General features: G+C 43.1%; 1 protein-coding gene and 3 non-coding genes across 5 annotated transcripts; all 4 read left to right on the top strand.

The window, feature by feature from the left end:
* Positions 1-238: 238 nt before the first annotated feature.
* On the top strand, positions 239-20,412 carry RBMX (RNA binding motif protein X-linked). 2 transcript variants are annotated; one of them, XM_073599233.1, is made up of 10 exons: positions 239-391; positions 4,849-4,974; positions 5,168-5,274; positions 7,451-7,586; positions 7,926-8,042; positions 8,125-8,248; positions 9,406-9,528; positions 9,626-9,711; positions 10,207-12,283; positions 16,124-20,412. In XM_073599233.1, the coding sequence occupies exons 2-9, from the start codon at positions 4,860-4,862 to the stop codon at positions 10,512-10,514; spliced, it is 1,116 nt and encodes a 371-aa protein (XP_073455334.1). In that variant the 5' UTR covers positions 239-391; positions 4,849-4,859; the 3' UTR covers positions 10,515-12,283; positions 16,124-20,412. The 2 variants fall into 2 exon arrangements, with proteins under 2 accessions (XP_073455334.1, XP_073455332.1); XM_073599231.1 differs by having other exon boundaries at positions 7,451-7,595.
* LOC141109150 (small nucleolar RNA SNORD61) lies at positions 2,395-2,468 on the top strand. The gene has a single exon (XR_012236159.1). It is a non-coding gene; the product is annotated as a small nucleolar RNA SNORD61 (small nucleolar RNA).
* Positions 5,007-5,079, top strand: LOC141109151 (small nucleolar RNA SNORD61). The gene has a single exon (XR_012236160.1). It is a non-coding gene; the product is annotated as a small nucleolar RNA SNORD61 (small nucleolar RNA).
* On the top strand, positions 5,797-5,930 carry LOC141109145 (small nucleolar RNA SNORA70). Its single transcript, XR_012236155.1, has one exon. It is a non-coding gene; the product is annotated as a small nucleolar RNA SNORA70 (small nucleolar RNA).
* Positions 20,413-21,719: the final 1,307 nt, after the last annotated feature.

The raw sequence follows: 21,719 nt of genomic DNA, 5'->3' as shown, positions 1-21,719 counted from the left end.
GAGGAGATTTCTTCTTGCTTCCTATCCTCCAGTGTCTCCGCAAGCAGGGACATAAGGAGAAATCTCCCCGACAATAAGGGTAAAGGGTTTGGCTGGACATGCACTATAAGATACATAAATCTATATGAGTACTGGACGATTGTTTCCAAATGTTGAGTGGAACTTGCAGATTCAACGTTTATGATGATATGTGCGTCCAGCATAGCAGAGCCTCCCATGGAGCACAGCGCCCCTACAGGCGCCACATATATCTGACCCGCCGTCACCGGCGGCTGAAATCCGGGCCCTCAGCCTCGTTGTGGAGTCGTGACGTCAGACCTATTTAAACCAGACGCGTTCTTTGTCCGCGGTCATTTTGTTGCGCAGCGGCTCGTGAGGAGTGAGTGAAGAGGTAAGTTGGCGAAATGTTAGGCCGCAGGCGTAGTTAGTCGATGACTACAACGAGTGTTGTACGGGGAAAGGCAGCGGCCATTTCAGGATCACGACGCGGTGTTTTCTTTCGATATGGCGGAAGTCAGTGATGCCGAGCCGCGGGGAGTGAAGCGTGCGGGGGTGGCGGCACGTAGGGGTGATTTGTGTTTGTAGGCCGCACCTGGTCCTGTATGTATTATGGGGTTATAGTCGGTGTGTGAGGGGAGGAGGGCAAGGCCGCGTGCTCTCCGCGCTTCTTCCTCCGCCGCCATTTTGTGTGTGGGCTGGGAGGATCCCTGTGAGGACACAATGGCCGCTGCCTGTGAGGGCCATGCCACAACCAGGAAGCGGGCATAGTTCTAGGGACTCTCTCCCGGGGAACATGCAGACTGCCGTTACTTTGTGTTTTTTCATGGCACATTCTTGTTCATGATATTAGTCCCCGTTGTCCTGTCCATGTGGTGATGTGCACTGAGGTCAGTGGTAGTGTTCCCGAGCTCCGGTAGTCGGGAGGTTCCCACGGGCCCCGATCTGACCTGTGATGTGAGATCGGTGACAATGTACAGAGCTCCGGTAGTCGGACGTTCCCACGTGCCCCGATCTGACTTATGATGTGAGGTCGGTGGTTATGTACAGAGCTCCGGTAGTCGGACGTTCCCACGGGCCCCGATCTGACCTATGATGTGAGGTCGGTGGTTATGTACAGAGCTCCGGTAGTCGGACGTTCCCACGGGCCCCGATCTGACCTATGATGTGAGGTCGGTGGTTATGTACAGAGCTCCGGTAGTCGGACGTTCCCACGGGCTCCGATCTGACCTGTGATTTGGGAGCCGTGCCTGCTGGTAAAGGCCTCAGCTCACATTCACCGCCTCCTGTTCTATACTTGTAAATTCCCAAAATATTTGCATGAGGCCTGGTTCACATCGTGATTTTATAATTTGCGGAGCAATTTGCACGTAAATGTGTCACAGGGCCAGGCCTTTCACTTCACTAAGGTGCCTCAATCGCCGGAAAAGAAGCTCCTTATTGTTTTAACCACTTCCTATCTGGGCCAATTCTGGCACTTCTCTCCTACATGTAAAAACGATCATTTTATTGCTAGAAAATTACTCGGCGCCCCCAAACAACATAAATGTGTGGGGTTTGTTTGTTTTGTGTTTTTTTTTTTTTTTTTTTTTTTTTTTGCAGAGACCCCAGGGAATAAAATGGCAGTTGCAACTTTTTCTCACATGGTATTTCCGCAGCAATTTTTCAAACACTTTTTTTTTTTTTTAAGTTTCATGAATTAAAAATAAAACACTAAGTTAGACCAATTATTTTGTATAATGTGAAAGATGTTACGCTGAGTAAATAGATACCTAACATGTCACGCTTGAAAATTGTGTACTGGTGGAATGGTGCCAAGCTTTGGTATGCAAATCTCCACAGGAGACGCTTTAACGTTTTTTTACAGATTGCCTGTTTAGCGTTAGAGGAGGTCTAGGGCTAGAATTATTGCTCTCACTCTGTTTGCGGAGATACCTCACATGTGTGGTTTGAATGCCGTCTACATATGTGGGTACGACATACGTATGCATGCGCTTCTGCGTGTGGGGACGGCAGCACTTTAAATTTTATATTTTTTATTTTTTTTACTTTTTCCCTTTAATTTTTTTTTTTACTTCCTATTACAAGGAATGTAAACATCCTTTTGTAATAGGAATAATGTGTGACAGGACCTCTTTAGAGATCTGGGGTCTTATAGGACCCCACATCTCTCCTACAGGCTGGAAAGCCTGAGAGAAAAAAAAACCCAGGACGATCTCGGCTTCCCAACTGAGTATATGGCAGTATTTTACTGCCAGACGTGATGTCCTGTTCCTTGGAAATCTCTATAGTCAACTTCCGGCGCCGGTGGATTACTTCTCCAGCTCGCGGATCGCACGGGCGAGCCAGTAGAAGCACCAGCTGGGGGGAGAGGTGAGAATCTCGTGTTGAATACAAGCTATGATGAACATATGGCATTGATCAGGTTTGAGCTGATAGAGCCTATTTGTCCTCTAAGAAGTTCTGAGCTTTTTTAACACTGCATGCAGTGTACTTTGCTAATACTGCTTTACACCCTCCCGGTGGGAAGTGGTTGAAAGGGTGCAGTTTGCGGCTTGATTGACGTGCAACAATCATGGCAGAATTGCATGGCGTTTGGATTGCCATCAAGGGATAAAGGCACCCAAACATGTTAGGCAAGCAATTGCCACGCAATCTGGTATCGTGGGCAGAATCGCAGCCATTTTGCACCTGCCCGCTATTACAAAGCCTTAGGCCCCTTTCACGGTGGGGGCGTCGGCGGTACAACAGTGCTATTTTTAGCGCTGCTGTACCGTCGTTCTTGCAGCGGTATTCGGCTGCTAGCGGTGCGGTTTTAACCCCCGCTGGCAGCCGAAAAAGGGTTAAAATCCCTCGTACAGTGCGGCTATAGCCGCGCTGTCCCATTGATTTCAATGGGCAGGAGCGGTGAATACACTGCTCCAAAGAAGTGGTTTGCAGGACTTTTTTCACCGTCCTGCCAGCGCACCGCTTCAGTGTGAAAGCCCTCGGGCTTTCACACTGAACAAACAGCGGAGGCTGTTTAGGGGCGGTTTGCAGGCGGTATTTTTAGCGCAATACCGCCTGCAAACCGCCTCAGTGTGAAAGGGGCCTAAGGCCCCATTCACACGTGTTCTGAAAAATGCACAGCATGCTTGTGTAGGAAATGTGTTTTTTTTTTTTTTTTTGTGCCATGCCATAAAAAAAATTGCATACCAGAATGCAGCAGAATGCTCCATGAGCTACTTTGGCATGCCTAGGGCAGCTCATTCAAGTGAATGGCCCTATGGTGTTGTGTGAAAAACCTGTTAACATGCCGCACAGGTGTGACTGAGGTCTCAGTTGATGGTAAAGGTTAACATGTTTCTTAATGTTCCCTCCGCCTAGTTCTACCTTCCTAGTCTGTATAAAAAGACCTGAGTACTTATTTTTAGTCTTGTCACTTGATCGGCAGCTCCCTTTCTCCTGTGACAGTGAGTGGGGGAGAGGAAGTCATGGGAGGCTGTGAGTGGTGCTTCTAGAATTTGTAGCCAATTGGCTCCTGCCGATGCCTCTATATTCAGTGAGGAGGCGCAGCACAGCTCTGGATCAAGACAAGCCTCAGGTTTTTCCCTTTTTAATATAGAGAAAGCATTCCGGTAAAACATAACGTGGATGTACACCCTCACATATATACCCAGTGAAGTGAACTGCCTCAGATGATACAGAGATGAAACAAATCTCCCTACATATGTTTTACATGTATATCTGCTGTCTTCAGCTTTATATACTGTTTAGAAAGTTCAGATTGTTTAACACTGCAGTGAAGCCTGGGCATACAGCCAAGACAGCTGATTGGAGGAAAGGCACACAATCCCGTCTTAGTAGGTAGATTTTCAGAGCTGATCGCTGAATAGTTCAGGGCTTTGCTAATCTATTTACAGCATCCTCCCCAACACAACTCAGGCTGCTTTTATCATAAGTGATGGAGAACTTGTTATTAAGCTGATAACAGAAGAACGGAGCAGGAGAAAGCTACAGTACTTAGGGCTTTGAAGAGAAATAACAAAACACTGCAGATATATACGCCCAGCTCAAATTTTATGAATCGGGTTTACGTCCTCTTCCGATCCCCCTCAATGCAGCATGTTGGGAATCGCTGTGGTGTGTTGACCTGCAATGACATGCATTGCACTGTGTAATAAAAAGCGGTCATGCTGCATTTTTAAATGATGCATATTGTACAGAGCATAGAACAATTGGTTTCTGTGTGAGATTGATGGTGCACCTGGTGTGAATGAGCCTTAAAGTTTAGCAAGTGCTGTGTCTGAGCCCTTTTTTCCCCTGACCTAAGGTGTCGGCTTTAATTTTATCTGGTTATAGGGCACAAAGGTCTGCTGTAACATGTTACAACACAGATCCATGCAATAACTTGGGATGCACACCAATACAAGAAGAATCATTTCTGCTTTTATTGGTTTGCACTAGGATGTACATTGTGTACTGTAGCGTAGTTGTCTTCTATGTGTGTTGTAGTGCTATTCAAAATACATGGCAATGCAGCACATCCAGAAAAGTACTGGCACATTTAGGTTTAGCGTTTTAAATGTAGTTGGCAAACATATGAATTGTGCAGGACGTTCACAAATGCGTAGTGCTTATTGGTCAGAGGTGGCTATATGACCACGCTGACAAATGGGATTTGCTTTTTGTCAGCGCTGACAGCAAGTGCTTTCATATTATGCTGTGATGCAGCCTCCAGCAATGTGTAGTGATCAATGTAAAATGAGGATCATATATGTGGAACATGACTGGTAGTGGGTGGGGTCGAGTTCACTTTTGTTGTGAAAAGGTGAAATTGCTTAATTAGGTTATTTAATGTTGTTGCTCCAGTTTCAGATCAAATGACAATGTTGGAAGCAGACCGCCCTGGAAAACTGTTCATTGGTGGCTTGAACACAGAGACTACAGAAAAGGCTTTGGAAGCAGTATTTGGCAAATATGGCCGTATAGTAGAAGGTGAGAATCTCGTGTTGCAGTGTTAAATACAAGCTATGATGAACATATGGCATTGATCAGGTTTGAGCTGATAGAGCCGTTTGTCCTCTAAGAAGTTCTGAGCTTTTTTAACACTGCATGCAGTGTATTTTGCTAATACTGCTGGTTACTGAAATAGAACTATTTTATTGACTTTTTTTTTTTCTCTTTGCAGTACTTTTAATGAAAGATCGTGAGACAAACAAATCCAGAGGGTTTGCCTTTGTTACATTTGAAAGTCCTGCAGATGCCAAGGACGCTGCAAGAGAATTGAATGGAAAGGTGAGTTGCATGTTTAGAACATTAGATATAATAGACGTTTGCATCTATTGCCAAAAAGGATGGTCATAAAAGGGTCTCATAAGATGTCAGTGTGCTGGCCATATGCAACTTGGTATTTTATCCTGAGTAGGGTTGCACCGATACTAGTATTGGTGCAAATGCTTAATCTGATACCTGTTGTGTCGGTGTAGCAGGTGGGGATGGGCAACCTCACAGATGTTCAGTGGGTGCAGTTGCAAGCACCGATCTCACTGTATAGCTTTCAATAAAGCAGCTGATAGCTGCTTCTCTCCCTCCTGTGGCTGTCAGCTGCTTTATTGAAAGCTATAAAGTGAGATCTGTGCTTGTGACTTCCCCCACCGCCACACCAATCGCTCCCGACTGTCCTCCGGTCCCAGATCTGTCAGGATGGAGAGCTGGGGAAGGAGCCAGTATACATGTAATTTACCGGCTCCTTTTTCTGAATGCACAATTCTTTATTTTTATCAGTCCTGTATAGGGCTGATAAAAATAATTGTAATCTTGCAGCTAATTAAGCCGACCGACTTTTGCTGTAATCAGAAGCTGGTGTGCAATGGCTGCATACAGTATGATCCTTGGCTGTGTATGTACTTTGCTGCCTATGCATAGTGCTTTAAGGGGCCTTGGAGACATCCCTATGCCAACTTCCTTAGATTCTAAAATAAAAAAAAAAAAATAAGGAATTGTAGTAGTTAAAAGGTTAAATTGTAAAAAAGGACCCCTTCCACTCCCCCCAAGAAAAGGCATTGTAAAAAAAAAAATTATTGGTGCCACTGTCACATGACATAAAAATTCTATATTGGCTTGTACTCTGTCTTAAACTAGTATTGGTACAACCCTAATCCTGAGGAATTGGGTAATGTGAGCTGTGGGTGGCCCTGTCAGCACCATCTGGCTCAGCAAATTTCATATTGAAAAATGCATCAGATTAGAGTGTCTACCCAGCTGCTTCCAGTCACTGTTTAGGTATTCAGAAGCTGCAGATTTCTGGCAATAGCAGCCAGCCAGCGGTAAAGATTCCCCAATCCACACTAATTGGCATAGATGGGGATTTGAGCGACTATAAAATATCTGTCTATCTCTCTCCTTTTTTTTTAAATAGTTTTTCTCCCTTTAAGAGGTAAGGAAGTGTAATAGGCATTGCATGCACTGGTTTGGCCTGGACCAGTTGCTGCAAGAACTGGTTAGATTATCTATGGGAGATTGGTTGTAGTGAGATCAATAGATGTTGGTACAACCAGCCTGGGTTTTTTTTTTTTTTTTTTTTTTTTTTTGCTGCCGGTGTCTTGACGAGAAAGTTCCCCCGGCGGATAAGGACCCCCCTGTACTGCGCAGCACTTGCGCAGTTCAAACAACTAGGAGATGCCGAAAATAGCCAAAGCTGAAAAACTTCAATCAGCTGTACACGGCGCCTTGGTCCAGGTTCAAGCCCCACCAGCCAAGTGGACCTAGAGGGTGAATAAAAAAGTGCCGAGCGTGGCGAGCCCGCGAGGGGCCCTCTTACAGGCGCCGTGTACAGCTGATTTCTATTCGGCTATTTCCGCCGTCTCCTACTGCGCCGCGCCTGCGCAGTAGGGGGGGGGTTCCTTATCCGCCAGGGGGAACTTTCTCGGCAGAACACCGGCAATCGTAAGCACCAGTAATCATTGTACTCTGATGGTGAGGAAATCTCCCGCTGTCAGAATACCATAGTGCAGCAAGAGGGATTTCCCATCATGATTCTTGATGGGGGAGGGGGGATAATCGAGAGGTGGTTTTTCACTCCAACCCATGGCTGAAGAATAGAAAATTGCATAATGTGCCTGCCCATTTATAACCCTTTACTGTATGTTGCAGTGGCTTACCTTTTACCACCTGTTCATAACATGTTGGGCTGTGATGTGGACCCTATGTTGTCCTTTGTTGCCAGCAGAGCACCTGTACTTTAAAAAATTGAAAATTTAATTCTAAAGCTGCATTAAGGCTTTACCACAGCTCCATGGACTAACTAAACTTCTATAGCTTTTTGAAGCCGACTTCTCATGTAAAATTGGACAACCAGGAAAACTAGTGTATTTTTTTAACTTAGCTCTCTACTTGAGATTGCCGTAAGGCATATACTGTACAATATTGGGGGGGCTTTCATTTAATTTAGCTCACTGTTTTATCTCTACAGGCACTAGATGGCAAGCCAATCAAGGTGGAGCAAGCTACAAAGCCGTCCTTTGGAGCAGGCAGTAGGCGTGGTCCACCACCTCCGCCAAGAAGTCGTGGCCCTCCAAGAGGTCTTAGAGGGTCAAGAGGAGGAGGAGGTGATTATGGTATTGCTTGTAACTTTGGGTTACATTTTTTTTTTCTATATTTCTATTTAAATATGTATATTATATGCATGCTTTTTTAGACCTAGTCTGTTGGAGACACTCCATGATGCAAGAGCATAGATTTCTTGGTCATACCTGACCTGTAATTTCAAGTTAATGCTAAGTGCCACATTGAAGTATATTAAATGGCTTATGTCTCCCAGTCCTTGGTGCTAATTTATAGAGCTTTTGCCATCATTCACTTAAAACTCTATCACTGGGGACAGGTGACACTTGGCACCTATGTAGTAGTTTTTTTTCACTTTGTATCTTTACAAACACCTTTTTTAGGTTCTTCGAGAGGTGGAATGTCACTGAAAAGAGGGCCACCACCTCGCAGCGGGGGCCCACCACCTAAAAGATCTGCCCCTTCTGGCCCTATCCGCAGCAGTGGCATGAGTGGACGAGGTAAATGGTTTGCAAAATTTTAAAGTTTTTTTTTTTGTAATTTTTTTTTTTTATATAATTTGCCTTCCAATTTTTTCTGCAGCTCCACTGTCACGTGAAAGAGACGGCTATGGTGGACCACCCCGCAGAGATTCGCTGCCATCACGCAGAGATGACTACATGTCACCGAGAGATGATGGTTACAGTGCAAAGGATCGCTATGATAGGCAAGACATATATTTAGTAGCCTTTTTCACACAAGTCTTTTGTCCAGGTTTTTTTTTTTCCTCATTGAAAGCTATATTAGAGGCAGCGAACTAGTCAAGTAAAAGCATGTAGCAGTGGCCGCTAATATCCAGAAGCACTAGCTGGGCTGTTTGCATCCATAGACACTCTGTGCATTGTCTGCGGCAGGTGCCAATGGTTCCGGCCACTGCCTGTGTCCTGTGAGGAGACACCAGTGCCACTGGATCAAGCTAGGACTAGTTAAGTATAAGGGGGAAGGTCATACAAATGACTGCATGAAATGCATTGGTGTAAATGTCTACCCTTGGAACCACTTTAAGTCCCACCTTATATTGAGTGGGTAAGGGATAGATTATCTGACCCCACTGGAGAGGGGTTTATTTTCTTCTCAGTGCTTCCCTTTTTTTTTAAAGTGGTTCTAAAGCCCAAACTTTTTTTTTTTTTAAACCTAAACACATTCCTGCAACAATGTTTAGGTAGCTGTAATTACCCCCATTATACTTGAGTCCTCACTTGATCCAGTGCTGTACCAGTTTGTAGTGGTACGATAACTTTAAGCCTAGGTTTGCATATGTAATATCTCAGACATCGTACAGTTGGTGTCATTAACAATGTATTGACACCCGCTGTGGGTTCACAGAGCAGTGTGAACTGCCTGCAGTAGAGATGCGGGAACTGGCGCTGAAATTGCGCTGGTTCACAGATCGCACATTTTGTTTAACAAACGTCATACTTGCCTCCTCTGCAAGGGTTGTGCACATTGGGAACTTCTGGGGGCGCTCCTCTTCTCTAGTGCCCCCAAGGATAGCTGCTGTCCATGGGGGCACTCGCGTGGGCGCGCTCCTGAGTCCTGCTGCTGTGTCCATTGACACAGACAGCAGGACTTGGCCCTGGCTCCCGTGTCACTGGATTTGATTGACAGCAGCAGGAGCCAATGGGGGGAGGGGGCATTAATGCATTGAGGTGAAAAACTTCAAGGGTTTACAAACCCTCTAAAGATGGTTTGGTGACAAGGTTCTCCTCCCCTAGGAAATAGTGGATGCGCTCACACATTGGTGAACTGATAGTTGCAGAAATATTTTTAACAAATAACACTACAAACGGATAGTAGTATCTAAGCAACTTTCATTGTCTCCAGTTATTCTAGAGATTATGGCAGCTCCAGAGATTCAAGAGATTATGCACCACCTCCACGAGATTATGCTTATCGGGATTATGGTCATTCAAGCTCTCGTGACGATTATGGATCAAGAGGTTATAGGTATGTTTTATTGACTGTTATCCATGTGGTGGTTCAGTAAACTAGTTTAAATTCCCTGTTCTTTAATGCAAGACTAAACTTGCTGTGTTGTGTTCAGTGATCGTGATGGCTATGGGGGACGTGATAGAGATTACTCCGATCATCCAAGTGGCGGTTCTTACAGAGACTCTTATGAGCCCTACGGTAAGGTTATGTTTTATTTAGGGTTTTGTTTTACAGGATACATGTTTGCCCCTCCTGAAGATTAAAAAAATCCATTACAGAAAATTCTAATAGTGTACTATATATGGCAAAGTCCAGTTTTGTTCGCCCATACTTGGAGTAATATTAAGTTGCACTACAGCAAGATTCATAAATCAACAGCAACTTTAGTATCCTCTGTTCAAGAGCCCCCCCCCAAAAAAAAAAAATAACCCTATGCCAGTGAAGCAAATGAAACTCCCTGGATATCATGTGGCATAATCTCCACTACAATCTAAGCTACTATTCTGGAGTTCTAATTCAAACGAGATCGTTTTTAAAGTGCCTCATTCATAAATTTTTTATTTTTCAACCAACTAGATTGTTTTACATGCAAACCTTTCCACTAGATTCCCTAACATACAGCTGCAAATATCAAATTGAAATGTAATATGTAACTCATAGTATTGCCCTATTGCCTGACCATTGACCCTGCAGGTAACTCACGTAGTGCCCCACCTACAAGAGGCCCCCCTCCATCATATGGTGGAAGCAGTCGCTATGATGATTATGGCAGCTCTCGAGATGGCTACGGAGGCAGAGACAGTTACTCAAGCAGCAGAAATGATATGTACTCAAGTGGACGTGACAGAGTTGGCCGTCAAGATCGTGGCCTGCCCCCTCCAATGGATAGAGGCTATCCACCTCCACGTGATTCATACAGCAGCTCAAGTCGGGGTGCTCCCCGTGGTGGCGGCAGAGGCGGAAGCAGATCTGATAGAGGAGGTGGCAGAAGCAGATACTAAAAGCAAAAAAATTATTAAACATGGACCAAAGACATTCTGTAACGAGAGAGTGGCGTTTGCTCTGCATTTACCACCAGCGGACTACTAAGAGGAGTTTGTTTTTGTTTTTATTTATCTTTTACTTTTTTACCTGTAAGTTTTCTCCTCCATCAAGTATGATCATTTGAGGAAGTTAAAATGCTTAATCTTCAGATTTTGTTAGCTTTTCTCTGAAATGTACAATGTGTAGTATAAGTTGTGTATTAGTGTTGTAACTTTTTTCTAAAGTAAAGTCTCACTAAAAACAAATTTCATCTTATTTTATAATTCTCCCAAACGTCAATATTAAATGGATGCTACAAAAAAGGAGTAGCTCGACTTCTATTTAACGTGTGAGTGTGCCCATGAGACGCAACAATCCCGAGTCTCCAAAACCAATATATCAAATGTTTATGTAACAAATCATGGTTTAAAATACGCTAATCCTGGATGTGTACTCGACTAGCCTGCAGTTGTTGGCAAACAAGGATCCTCACCAAGTTATGAATTAAAAACCTGATAACTGCTGTTGACCAAAGTAGTCCATCTTTCAAAGAAAACTAGCAAACCATATGTGCTGTTACTGTTTCAATGTATTTGCAAATCTGTAGTGTCACTTTTAAAGGAAAGAGTCTAAAGGCTAACGAAGAACCAAATGATGTCTCTGCCCAAAGACCATGGCAGCCTAAAACAAGTGAATCACTCTACTGTAAACCACCAAAATCAAGTGAAACTGCATTAAGGGTAAGCAAAGTCAACTAGTATTTTGTTTTATTTTTTCAGTCTAAGTCAAAATTGCGCTGCATATTTCTCAGTGCACAATTCTATAAGTTTTGGAACGTAATGAAACCTGGAAAGGCACTGCTGGATAACTAGTTCAAAATATTATACTTGGATATAAAACAAAACAAACACTTAACCAGTTTTATGGAAACGATGGATACCTTGCACTTGGCAGTAGAGATGTTTCACATTAAAGGCAATCTGTCCCCAAGACAAGCATTTGGACACGCAGGAGTTCCCTATATAAAGTAACAGGTTTCAGTCAAGTCTTTTCAATGTGTCTGGAATAATGTTGCAGTATAATACCAAATTCGGTCTGGGTGTGTCCACTTTGAATCTGTAACACGCAGGAACAAAGCACTGTTGAGCTCAAAGCTCTGCAGCTTTCTGCTATAGAGTCAGAGACTTAATAGAAGGTGCCAAAATTGCTGCATACGCAGGAATGGCAACACAAATTTTACAGAGGAAATGCAGTTCAGTCTGATGTACAATACAAAGAATTTCACACGTGGCAGATTCACTTTAATTGAGTGAAATTCTCTCTGGCTGACAATGTCGTCTCTAGCCTCCGGAAGTTCAAACAAACCAAAGCACACTTTATAGATGGTAAACCTTGAACAGAAGCAGCCTATTGCCACATGCACACTTGCAATGACACATACCAACTCAAAATAAAAAGGTTAAAAACTGGAGACCTACAAAAGTAACTAAACTAACCATGGCAGGCAGTGCACAGTGGAAACATGCCAAAAGTCATCCCAATGTTCCTTTCCAAACAAATAACTCCGGATGCTATAAAAATTCACAGGGTGGGGAGAATGGGTGGTGGGGGTTTTTTGTTTGAACATTTCCTCATGTAAATTATTTTATTACAGGTTGAAGTTTTCCTGCTTCTTTAAGCTTTGAGCTGCAGGGTTATATTCTCCTTTCTGAGTGAACTCTGAAAAGATTCTAACTCAAAAGATCAGGTAAGCTTGGGCATTCCGTAGAACTTTGTGCGGGTCCTTTAGCATTTTTAAAGCAATTTTTAGTGGGTTTGTAATCTTCTGAATCTCCAGTCTTGTGTTACACTAGTGCAGCCTTTGTTTTCAGGTGACTCTTGGATCCTTATTTACTTGTATGCACAGGCAGAATACATGTCAGGAGGTAAGGCCATGTTCCTCCTTTTGAACTCAGTGCTGAGGCAGATACTGGTTGGGATTAAACAAACCTAAATGGTATACTAACTTAGACAGGGGTGCACCGATACTGTTATTAGGGCCAATATTGGCCATTTTCGTGAGTATTGATACTTGCAAAAATGCTCTGATACTGGAAGTTATGCCGCTTGGGAGCTGACTGCCTCCTCCCCTCCGGACAGTGGCATCGTTGGGTGCAGACCCACCCATCCTTACAGCCCACAAGCCTTGTCTCCTCGCTGCACACCTCCCTCCTCCAGCTCTGACCCCTGGCCACACAGCCCTGGATCCATTCTCTCCCTGGCTGGATGCTGAGGCAGAAAAGGGGTGTTCTGTATGAAGACACTGTACGGGCGGTATCCTGTTGTACTGAGCAGCAGGGCTCTTTCCCTCAATGTGCTGGCCAGCCAGCTCCTCTCCTGCATAAGACTCCTGTACCATGCTTGCATTCACTTTTGCCTGTTGTCTCCCCTTCAATTCACCAGCTGTCACATCTGCCCCCATGTCTCCCAATAACCCTCCTGTCCCCAACCCCCCCCCCCAGGCGATCACAGCCTTTTCCATCACAACTCTCCCACCCCACAATCCCAATTTCACTCCACCCTCGCCTACCTTACCTCACCCTGCCATCACCCAACTCCCAAACGCCTGCCACCTCCCCAAAATAAAGTATAGGTGCATCCCTATTTGACAGGTTTACTTGTCACACATTCACACATGGTGTTCCGCTGGCTGAAAGTCAGAAGTGCTAAGCTGAGGCTGGAAATGTCAGCCTCCATTGAAGCCTCACAACCTAACCCTGTGGGGGTTTTTTTTTTTTTTTTTTCCCCATGAATAAGGCACATACACCTATTCCTGAGAGGCAAGGCAGCTGCACCATTACAACTTAAGAGTGGAGCTTTTTATTCAATTTTTCATGTACAAAAGAAGAAAAATGTCCATAGTAAGGGTCAGGAAATTAGTAAATCTTGCAATTATTAAAGGAATCAAAAAAAGGAAAAGTTTTTAAAAACAGACTGAGATAGAACATGTGTAAACCAGACTTGGAGTCTTTATCTTCAGACACAATTATACCCCTTGATATCAGGGGTCAATCATTGTCTAGGTTCCCATTTTTAAGCCTCCATTCACACTTGTGCGACTTGTCATTGCACTTTGGACCTCAAAGTTTCATGAGGTTGTTTTCCAGTCATAACCATATGTGACTTAAAGTTAGTGGCTTCATATAACCAGGTTCAGCAGCTTCAGCCCCGGAATTTTACCCCCTTCCTGACCAGAGCACTTTTTGCGATTCGGCACTGCGTTGCTTTTACTGACAATTGCGCAGTCGTTCGACGTTGCACCCAAACAAAATTGATGTCCTTTTTTCCCACAAATAGAGCTTTCTCTTGGTATCACCTCCTGCGGTTTTTAATTTTTTGCGCTATAAACAGACAATTTTGGAAAACGCAATATTTTTTTTTTTTTTTTTACTTTTTGCTAGAATAAATCTCACCCAAAAATATATTTAAAAAAAAAAAAAAAAATTTTTTTCCTCAGTTTAGGCAGATATGTGTTCTACATATTTTTGGTAAAAAAATGGCAATAAGCTTATTTGGATTTGCGCAAAAGTTACAGCGTGTACAAAATAGGGCATAGTTTTATGGCCATTTTATTTTTTTACTAGTGATGGTGGTGATCTTTTTTTCTTTTTCTTTTTTTTTTTTTTTTTTTTTTTTTTCCCCTTTTCGGGACTGCGACATTAGCGGACACACAGACATTTTTGACACATTTTTGGGACAATTGGCATTTCTGCAGTGATCAGTGCTATAAAAATGCATTGATTACTGTAAAAATGTCACTGGCAGTGAAGGGGTTTACCACTAGGAGGTGATCAAGGGGATGTGTTCTAACTAGGGGAGGGGACTGTGTAGGGGAAGAGAGATCGCTGTTCATACTCTGTATGAACAGACGATCTGTCACTTCTCCCCTCAGAACCGTAAACACAGATCCCAGTTCTCCATGTGCCCCAAGCAATCGCGGGAGCATGGCGGTAATCACGACCGCCAGGCACACGCATCGGCTCTGTGGGCGAATGCCCCCCTAGTGGCCACAAGGCGAAGCGACATTGCATAACGTCGTTTCACCCAGCTGTGCCATTCTGCTGCAGTACAACTGCGGCGGCTGGTCGGCAAGTGGTTTCACAAGGCTAATCCAGATAAAGGCGAAATGTGCAAGGTTGAGATTTCTGATCTGGGACGAGAGGCCTTTATTTCCTTTACAGGCTCTGTAATATATGGGAAACGTGAGGAGTGATTTTGGTGATATGGGTAGGTGTAAGGTTCCATCGTAATAAAGAATTTTGGAATATTTCCTATAAAGAGGTGCTTTTGTAAAGTAAACCTTGCCTGAAAAATGAAGGGGCTGCCCCCTGCTGGTCTTTGATAAAGGTTATTTGCCAATCTAGTGACCCCACCAGGCTTTATTACTGTCGGCTCAGTCATATCTTTGTTGCAGAACACTTAATCTGGTTCAGCATTTCAGCAGGACATATTTAGCTTTGTTGGAAACTTTAGGAACAGGTTATAGAAATACAGATAATACAAAAAATGTTAGTATTGCACAAAAGTGCTAGTCCAGCTTTCATTATTACATATGTCAGAAATAGAACACAGGCAGGTACTCCTTGTATAGCAGATTTCCATACTGTTTAATTGACATTCCAAGTGTATATATTCCCCAAAGAAAAGGTTATAAACAATTAGCAACTGCCTTTCTCAAAGATTTCTGGTAAGGCTTCATGCATACTTCTGCTGGTAAACAGATGTTTAGGAGCAGCTGGGTGTCCTTTTCAGCTGCCCCTGAACTCTCCTCAGTGTTATCTTATCAGTACATGTACACAGGGTGGTTTCTAAGCACTTAAAGCTGAGTTCCAACTACAAATTGTGTGTGTGTGTGTGTGTATGTATGCATGTGAAGCCCACAAGCATCCTGTTCCGGGACACGGTGCTGCTGCTGGACCAGCATGCATTGCCCTGTTCTCACGCATGCTCTGTAGCGGTGCTGTAAAGTATACAGGTTGCCATAACGGGCAGCGTTGTCCAAGTGCCTGCCCCGTTATGGCAACCTAGCTTTTGGCGCAGCCTACTGACTCCTGGGAAATGACGCACATCTCCCAGGAGCAGTAGCGAGCGGAGGAGCCAAGGTGATGGAGCCAGATTTCGAGGGACCACATAGCAACAGGCATAAAAAGGTAAGTAAAAAAAAAACTTTTTTTTTTTTTTTTTGGGAGGAAATCCACTTTAAGTTTAGAAGCATTTTTTTTAAAACCAAAAACATGCGTTCAGAACAGATGTTCAGAGGCATTTGAAACGCCAAATGCTTGTAACAGCTTGTTAACGAGGTAACTGTTTAGCCGGGTTTTGTTTACAAGCATTTTAATGGAGAAACATTTTTTACTATTTCCAATGTGAACCCTTCTAAACGCAGCCCAATGGATGTTTTTAAACGGTTACCATCAAGTTATATCGTTCAGGATGTTTTAAAATGTCCTGTGTACATGAAGCCTTTTTTTTTTTTTTTTTTTTTTTTCTCCTGGATTGTATGTAGAACATGCTTGCAACTTGTAATTGTGTGTTTTTTGTCTTTCAGGTGGTTGCCATGCATTTTGTGAATCGTTTACCTTTTTACATGAAGATCACCTTGAGCAGATATTGATCTAGGTGTACTTGAGCTAGATTTTTTTTTTTTTTTTTTTTTCTCCCTCTAGGTGTAGGGATTCTTGGTAAGTGTTTCCCTACCTGTAGTTGGTAAATTGCAGAATTCAAAGCCCATAATGCAGCAATTACTGCCACACCCCAAAGGCGCATTTTAATCAGATTAGTCTTGGTGCCATCACCTGCAGGTTTAGTTGCATCTCTTGGATTACAGTGAAAAGATCTTCCCATGACCCTGGGCTAAGTTCCTGCCAGTGTGCTTCGGTGGTCTGCATCAAGTATCTAAATTGGGGTAGAGCCTTATGACCATGGCAAGTGTAGTATCTGAGGTCCTATTAAAGGTTTGCTGCTCTGCATAATGTAGCATCTGCTAGTGGATGAGATTCATAAACTGTTTTATGTAGTCAAGGCTTTTGTTGAGACTTGAATATTAATTCCTGAGATGATTTAACCATATGATCCCAGTCTATTAGGTCAGGGGTCCTCCAGCTGTTGAACTACATTTCCCATGAGGCATTGCAATGCTGGCAGTTACATGAGGCATGATGGGACTTGTAGTTCTGCAAAAGCTGGAGGGCCCCAGGTTACGAACCTATGCAGGGTGCAAACAGCAACTGCATGATTTTAGTGTTAGCACATCGGGCATTGATTTATACATAAACAAATATATTTGCTAAAGACTAAAACTTAGTCAGGCAAATTTATGACTTGTCATTCCTTTCTATTTTGATAGTAACAATACTTTGATACATTTAACACAGAGCTGTGGTGTCTTATTACCATCGCTCTGCCTGATGAAAAGTTGCCCATTTTTCATTTGTGCTAAGCAGGGGCATTTAATTTGTTACTGACATGGATTTGTGTTTTGACACCATCTGTTGGTCCTTTGCTGCTGTCTTTTTTTTTTTTTTTAAATCTAGCTTGGTAGACCTGAGGCCCATAGTATGTAGTAACATTAACCCTTTCATGACTAAGCCTATTTTTGAAATTTGTTGTTTACAAGTTAAAATCTGTATTTTTTGCTAGAAAATGACTTAGAACCTCCAAATATATATATATATATATATATATATATATATATATATATATATATATATATATATATATATATATATATATATAATTTTTTTTTTTAGCAGAGAATCTAGAGAATAAAATGGCGATTGTTGCAATATTTTTTATCACACGGTATTTGTGCAGCAAATTTTTGGAAAAGTGACACTTTCATGAGTTTTAAAAAATCCAAACAGTAAAGTTACCCCAATTTTTTTGTATAATGTGAAAGATGATGTTACGCCGAGTAAATAGATACCAAACATGTCACCCTTTATAATTGCACGCACTCGTGGAATGGCGACAAACTACGGTACCTTTGAATTTCCATAGGCGATGATTTAAAAAAAAATTTACGGTTACCAGGTTTGAGCTACAGAGGAGGTCTAGGGCTAGAATTATTGCTCTCGCTCTGGCGATCGCGGCGATACATGTGTGGTTTGAGCACCGTTTACATATGCGGGCGCGACTTCCGTATGCGTTTTCTTCGCTGCGCGAGCTCGCGGGGACATGGGGCACTTTAAAAATTTTTTTTTTTTTATTTAATTTATTTATTTTTGTACTTTATAAATTGTGTTTAAATTTTTTTTTTTTTTTTCTTTTATTGCTGTCACAAGCAATGTAAACATCCCTTGTGACAGTAATATGTGGTGACGGGTACTCTTTATGGAGGGTCTAAAAGACCCCCCATCCCTCCTTTACACTTCAAAGTATTCAGATCGCCAAAAACGGCGATTCTGAATACTGTGTACTTTTTTAAATTCGGCGCCATTGGCAGCCGAGTAAACGGGAAGTGACGTCATGACGTCGCTTCCGCATTTACAAGAAGGCTGGAACGAAGCCGCTCGTAGCTTCGTTCCAGCCCGCCCCCAGCCACCGAAGGCAGCCGAACGGACACCGGGCCTGCCGATCGCACGGGAGGCCCGGTAACAGCGGAGGGGGGGGGATGTCCCCTCCCGCTCCTCCGGTATAACAGCCGAGCGGCTTTTAGCTGCATCGGTTGTTATACACGGGTAGCCGATCGCCCGCTGTAAACAACGGTACCGGGATGATGCCTGCAGCTGCGGGCATCATCCCGGTATAACCCCGGAAAGCCGAGTACGCATATGTGCGTTCAGTCGGCGGGAAGGGGTTAAGGAGACTTGCTGCTCTAGTTCTGTTATTTACTTTGCTGTCAGATGTAATGGTATTTACATGTCCACATTCAAGAATGGTGTCGTAAACCAGAACATCCAGGTGGTAATGTCTGCATCCAGAAATTATGTATCAGCCTGGATGTGTAAGCAGTGCTCCTTTAGCTTCAGTGGAGTCCAGGGGAGATGTCAAGTTTAGGTTCCCTGGGTACCTCAAAATGCCTATTTCCCTGTTTGAATTTGGTTAGCAGTAATTTTTACTTAACGCATTAAGAGGTTTTACACTTGATGTGCTTAAACTGCATTGCCTCAAAACCTATAGACATTCCAGCTGGCTGTGCATGCACTTTGAAATTTGCTCAGTAGTAGGCCACCCTCCTGTCCATCTCTCAATTTAAACCCATTTTTAAAAAAAAAATGCTGGACAGAAAATTGTTGGCTGAATATGCCTGCATTCAATCAGATGCAGGCACTACTTGTATTTTGACTGCCAGCTGTCAAAATAAAAGTAGTCACATGTCCATCTGTGCTGTATAGTTTTTGAATGGAGCATTTGTGGCATTTTTACTTTCTGGCAAGGATGCTTAACTTTTTGTACTGCACTATCATTCGCAGCTAATGGGTAATATTAACCACTTAAGGGCCAGCCTCATTTTGGATTTTTTTTTTTTCCTAACACCCTAGAGAATAAAATGGCGGTCATTGCAATACTTTTTTCATACTGTATTTACGCAGTGGTCTTGCATTTTTCTGGAAAAAAAATCACTTTAATAAAAAATAAGACAACAGTAAAGTTAGCCCAATTTTTTTATATATATTGTGAAAGATAATGTTACGCCGAGTAAATTGATACCCAACATGTCACGCTTCAAAACTGCGCCCGCTCGTGGAATGGCGTCAAACTTTTACCCTCAAATCTCCATAGGCGACATTTAAAAAATTTTACAGGTTGCATGTTTTGCGTTACAGAGGAGGTCTAGGGCTAGAATTATTGCTCTCTAACGATCGTGGCGATACCTCACATGTGTGGTTTGACCACTGTTTTCATATGCAGGCGCTACTCACGTATGCGTTCACTTTTGCGCGCAAGCTCGTTGGGAAGGGGGGTTTTAAAAAAAAAAAAAAATGTTTGTTTTACATGATTTTATTTTTACACTGTTATATTAAAAAAAGTGTCACTTTTATTCCTATTACAAGGAATGTAAACATCCCTTGTGATAGAAAAAAAGCATGACAGGTCCTCTTAAATATGAGATCTGGGGTCACAAAGACCTCAGATCTCATTTACACTAAAATGCAATAAGTCATTTAAAAAAAAAATGACATTGAAAAAAATGTGCCCTTTTTAAGACGAGTGGGCGCCATCTTCCCCTCACTTGTCTCCATGCACAGCTAGGGGACAGACGCGATTGCCTCCACCGCTGCTGGTAAGCGGCAAAGGGCACCGGATCACGGCTGGGGGGAAAAATCGAGTTGAGAGCAAATCGATTCAAAATTTAAGCAAATTTTTTTTTTTTTTTTTTTTTTTTAATTTAGAAAATCTCCCAGCCCTAGGGGGGCCCCTCTCCTGCCACCGATTAAAAGTGATCACGCAGAGACCACTTTTATCTCGTAGCCGGCTGAAAACTGGGATACCAGGGTTATGGCAGCTAGCTGCTGCCATAACGATATCCACCACCAAACATAGGACATATGTACATGCGGTGGTCAGCAAGTGGTTAAAGTAGGAAAATGCCCATACTGCATGAGTCCTTACACTCTATTGCATTTGTCAGGGTAGGAGGTTGGTAAAAGTTCACAATAGACTGGGCCCCAGTATCTTGGTATCCAAGCATTTGCTCACTCTCCTTGACATGTTTATCTTGCAGGCCTGAAGAGGTTATGTTGGTAAGTGGTAATGTTAAAATGGCCCATATAGGATTGCTTGCAAGCTGTCTGCAACGAGTGGACGATTCAGCAAAAAAGCTGGGACTTGTCAGTGGAATGTAAACATGAATATTTTTTTTGAAACGTGCTTTAATAAAACACTTTTTATGGCTTTCTTTGTCTGCTGAAGTTAACTGTAAATGTAACATTTTATATTATATTGTATGTGATGTAACTTAGATCAGTGTTTCTAAGAGTACATTGGCGCTGTGGGGTGTCCTCAGGGTTGAGCAATCCTGTGCTACAGGAGGGAGAGAGCCCTGTTAACTCCTGTGTAGAGGAGGCAGAGACCTCAGCCAGGACCTACCCCGGCTGTCTGCTCCTTTCTGTATGCTTCGGGAAGCTGTGGGCTGAGCTTTCTGCCTCTGTTGTACACAGGAGTTATTACTTTCTCCCTCCTGTGCTAAGTTAACAGTATTGCTCAGAGCCAAATGTACAGATAAAAGGAGGTGGGGGATAGAGAGTTGGTTGTGTTAGATTTGAGAGCAGGTATGGGGGTTGTGCTGAGGGGGTTTGAACTCAGCTTTTAGAGTACATTTTAGGGCTTGTTCACACAAAGTACAGTATGTTAACAGGTGTGAAACCATGTTTTCCCATACAGCACAAAATGTGCTGCTGTCTTCAGCTGCACATGGGTGCCATTAATTCTTAATGACCTCACTATGCATCTAGCAAATGCGTGCATGTTTGCTCCGGCTAAAACATAGTACCATATGTTTTGGTGCTGCTCAATTTTGAAAATCATGCTGGCACCTTTTTTTACATGCATAGAGCAGCTCATCAAAAAAAGCCATGTGTGGGAATGTGTGCAAAAAGCACTCTGTTGCACCTCCTGGTGTGTGGATCCTAAAAAGTGCTTTGACTGGAAAAAGGTTGAAAAACACTGAGCCTAAAGTGGAGTTCCACACTTTTATTAAAAGTCAGCAGCTACAAAGTGTAGCTGCTGACCTTTTAATAAACAGACACTCACCTGTCCTACGGTCCAGCGATGGAGCCTCGCTTCCTCTCCCCCTCCTCTCTGCTGGTGCTGTTATAGCCACTGTGGGCACCTGGCCGTTACAGCTTTCGCCTGTGCTCTGCTAGTGGCTAGGCGATCTTCTGGGACCTGTCACAGAAGGTTGTAGAGAGGGAGTGGCCACCTAGGGGGAGAGGAGGAAGTTGCTTAGGTGGCCAAGAGGAGGAAGTGGGACAGGAAGTCCCACTCTAAACTATGTACCCCCTAAAAAAAAAAAAAAAAAAAAATTACATGCCAGGGGGCAAGGAGTGCTTAAAGCAGAAGTTTTGGGTGGAACTCCGCTTTAAAAGTGTATTGGCTTATCCAAAAAGTCAGAATCTCTATTCTGGGCATGCAGTTTAACCATCTGCCTACCAGACCAATTCTGACATTTCTCTCCTACATGTAAAAAAAAAAAAACATTT

Source organism: Aquarana catesbeiana, linkage group LG09 (genome assembly GCF_042186555.1).
Source record: "Aquarana catesbeiana isolate 2022-GZ linkage group LG09, ASM4218655v1, whole genome shotgun sequence".
NCBI classification, from domain to species: Eukaryota; Metazoa; Chordata; class Amphibia; order Anura; family Ranidae; genus Aquarana; species Aquarana catesbeiana.
This window is presented reverse-complemented; position numbering and strand designations above follow the sequence as displayed.

Excerpts from the sequence above, each read along its gene's own strand:
- RBMX (XM_073599231.1), top strand. The coding sequence starts at position 4,860 with ATGACAATGTTGGAAGCAGACCGCCCTGGAAAACTGTTCATTGGTGGC. Across the intron at positions 8,043-8,124 it reads CAGTGGCATGAGTGGACGAG|CTCCACTGTCACGTGAAAGA; the intron begins GTAAATGGTTTG and ends TTTTTTCTGCAG. Across the intron at positions 8,249-9,405 it reads GCAAAGGATCGCTATGATAG|TTATTCTAGAGATTATGGCA; the intron begins GCAAGACATATA and ends CATTGTCTCCAG.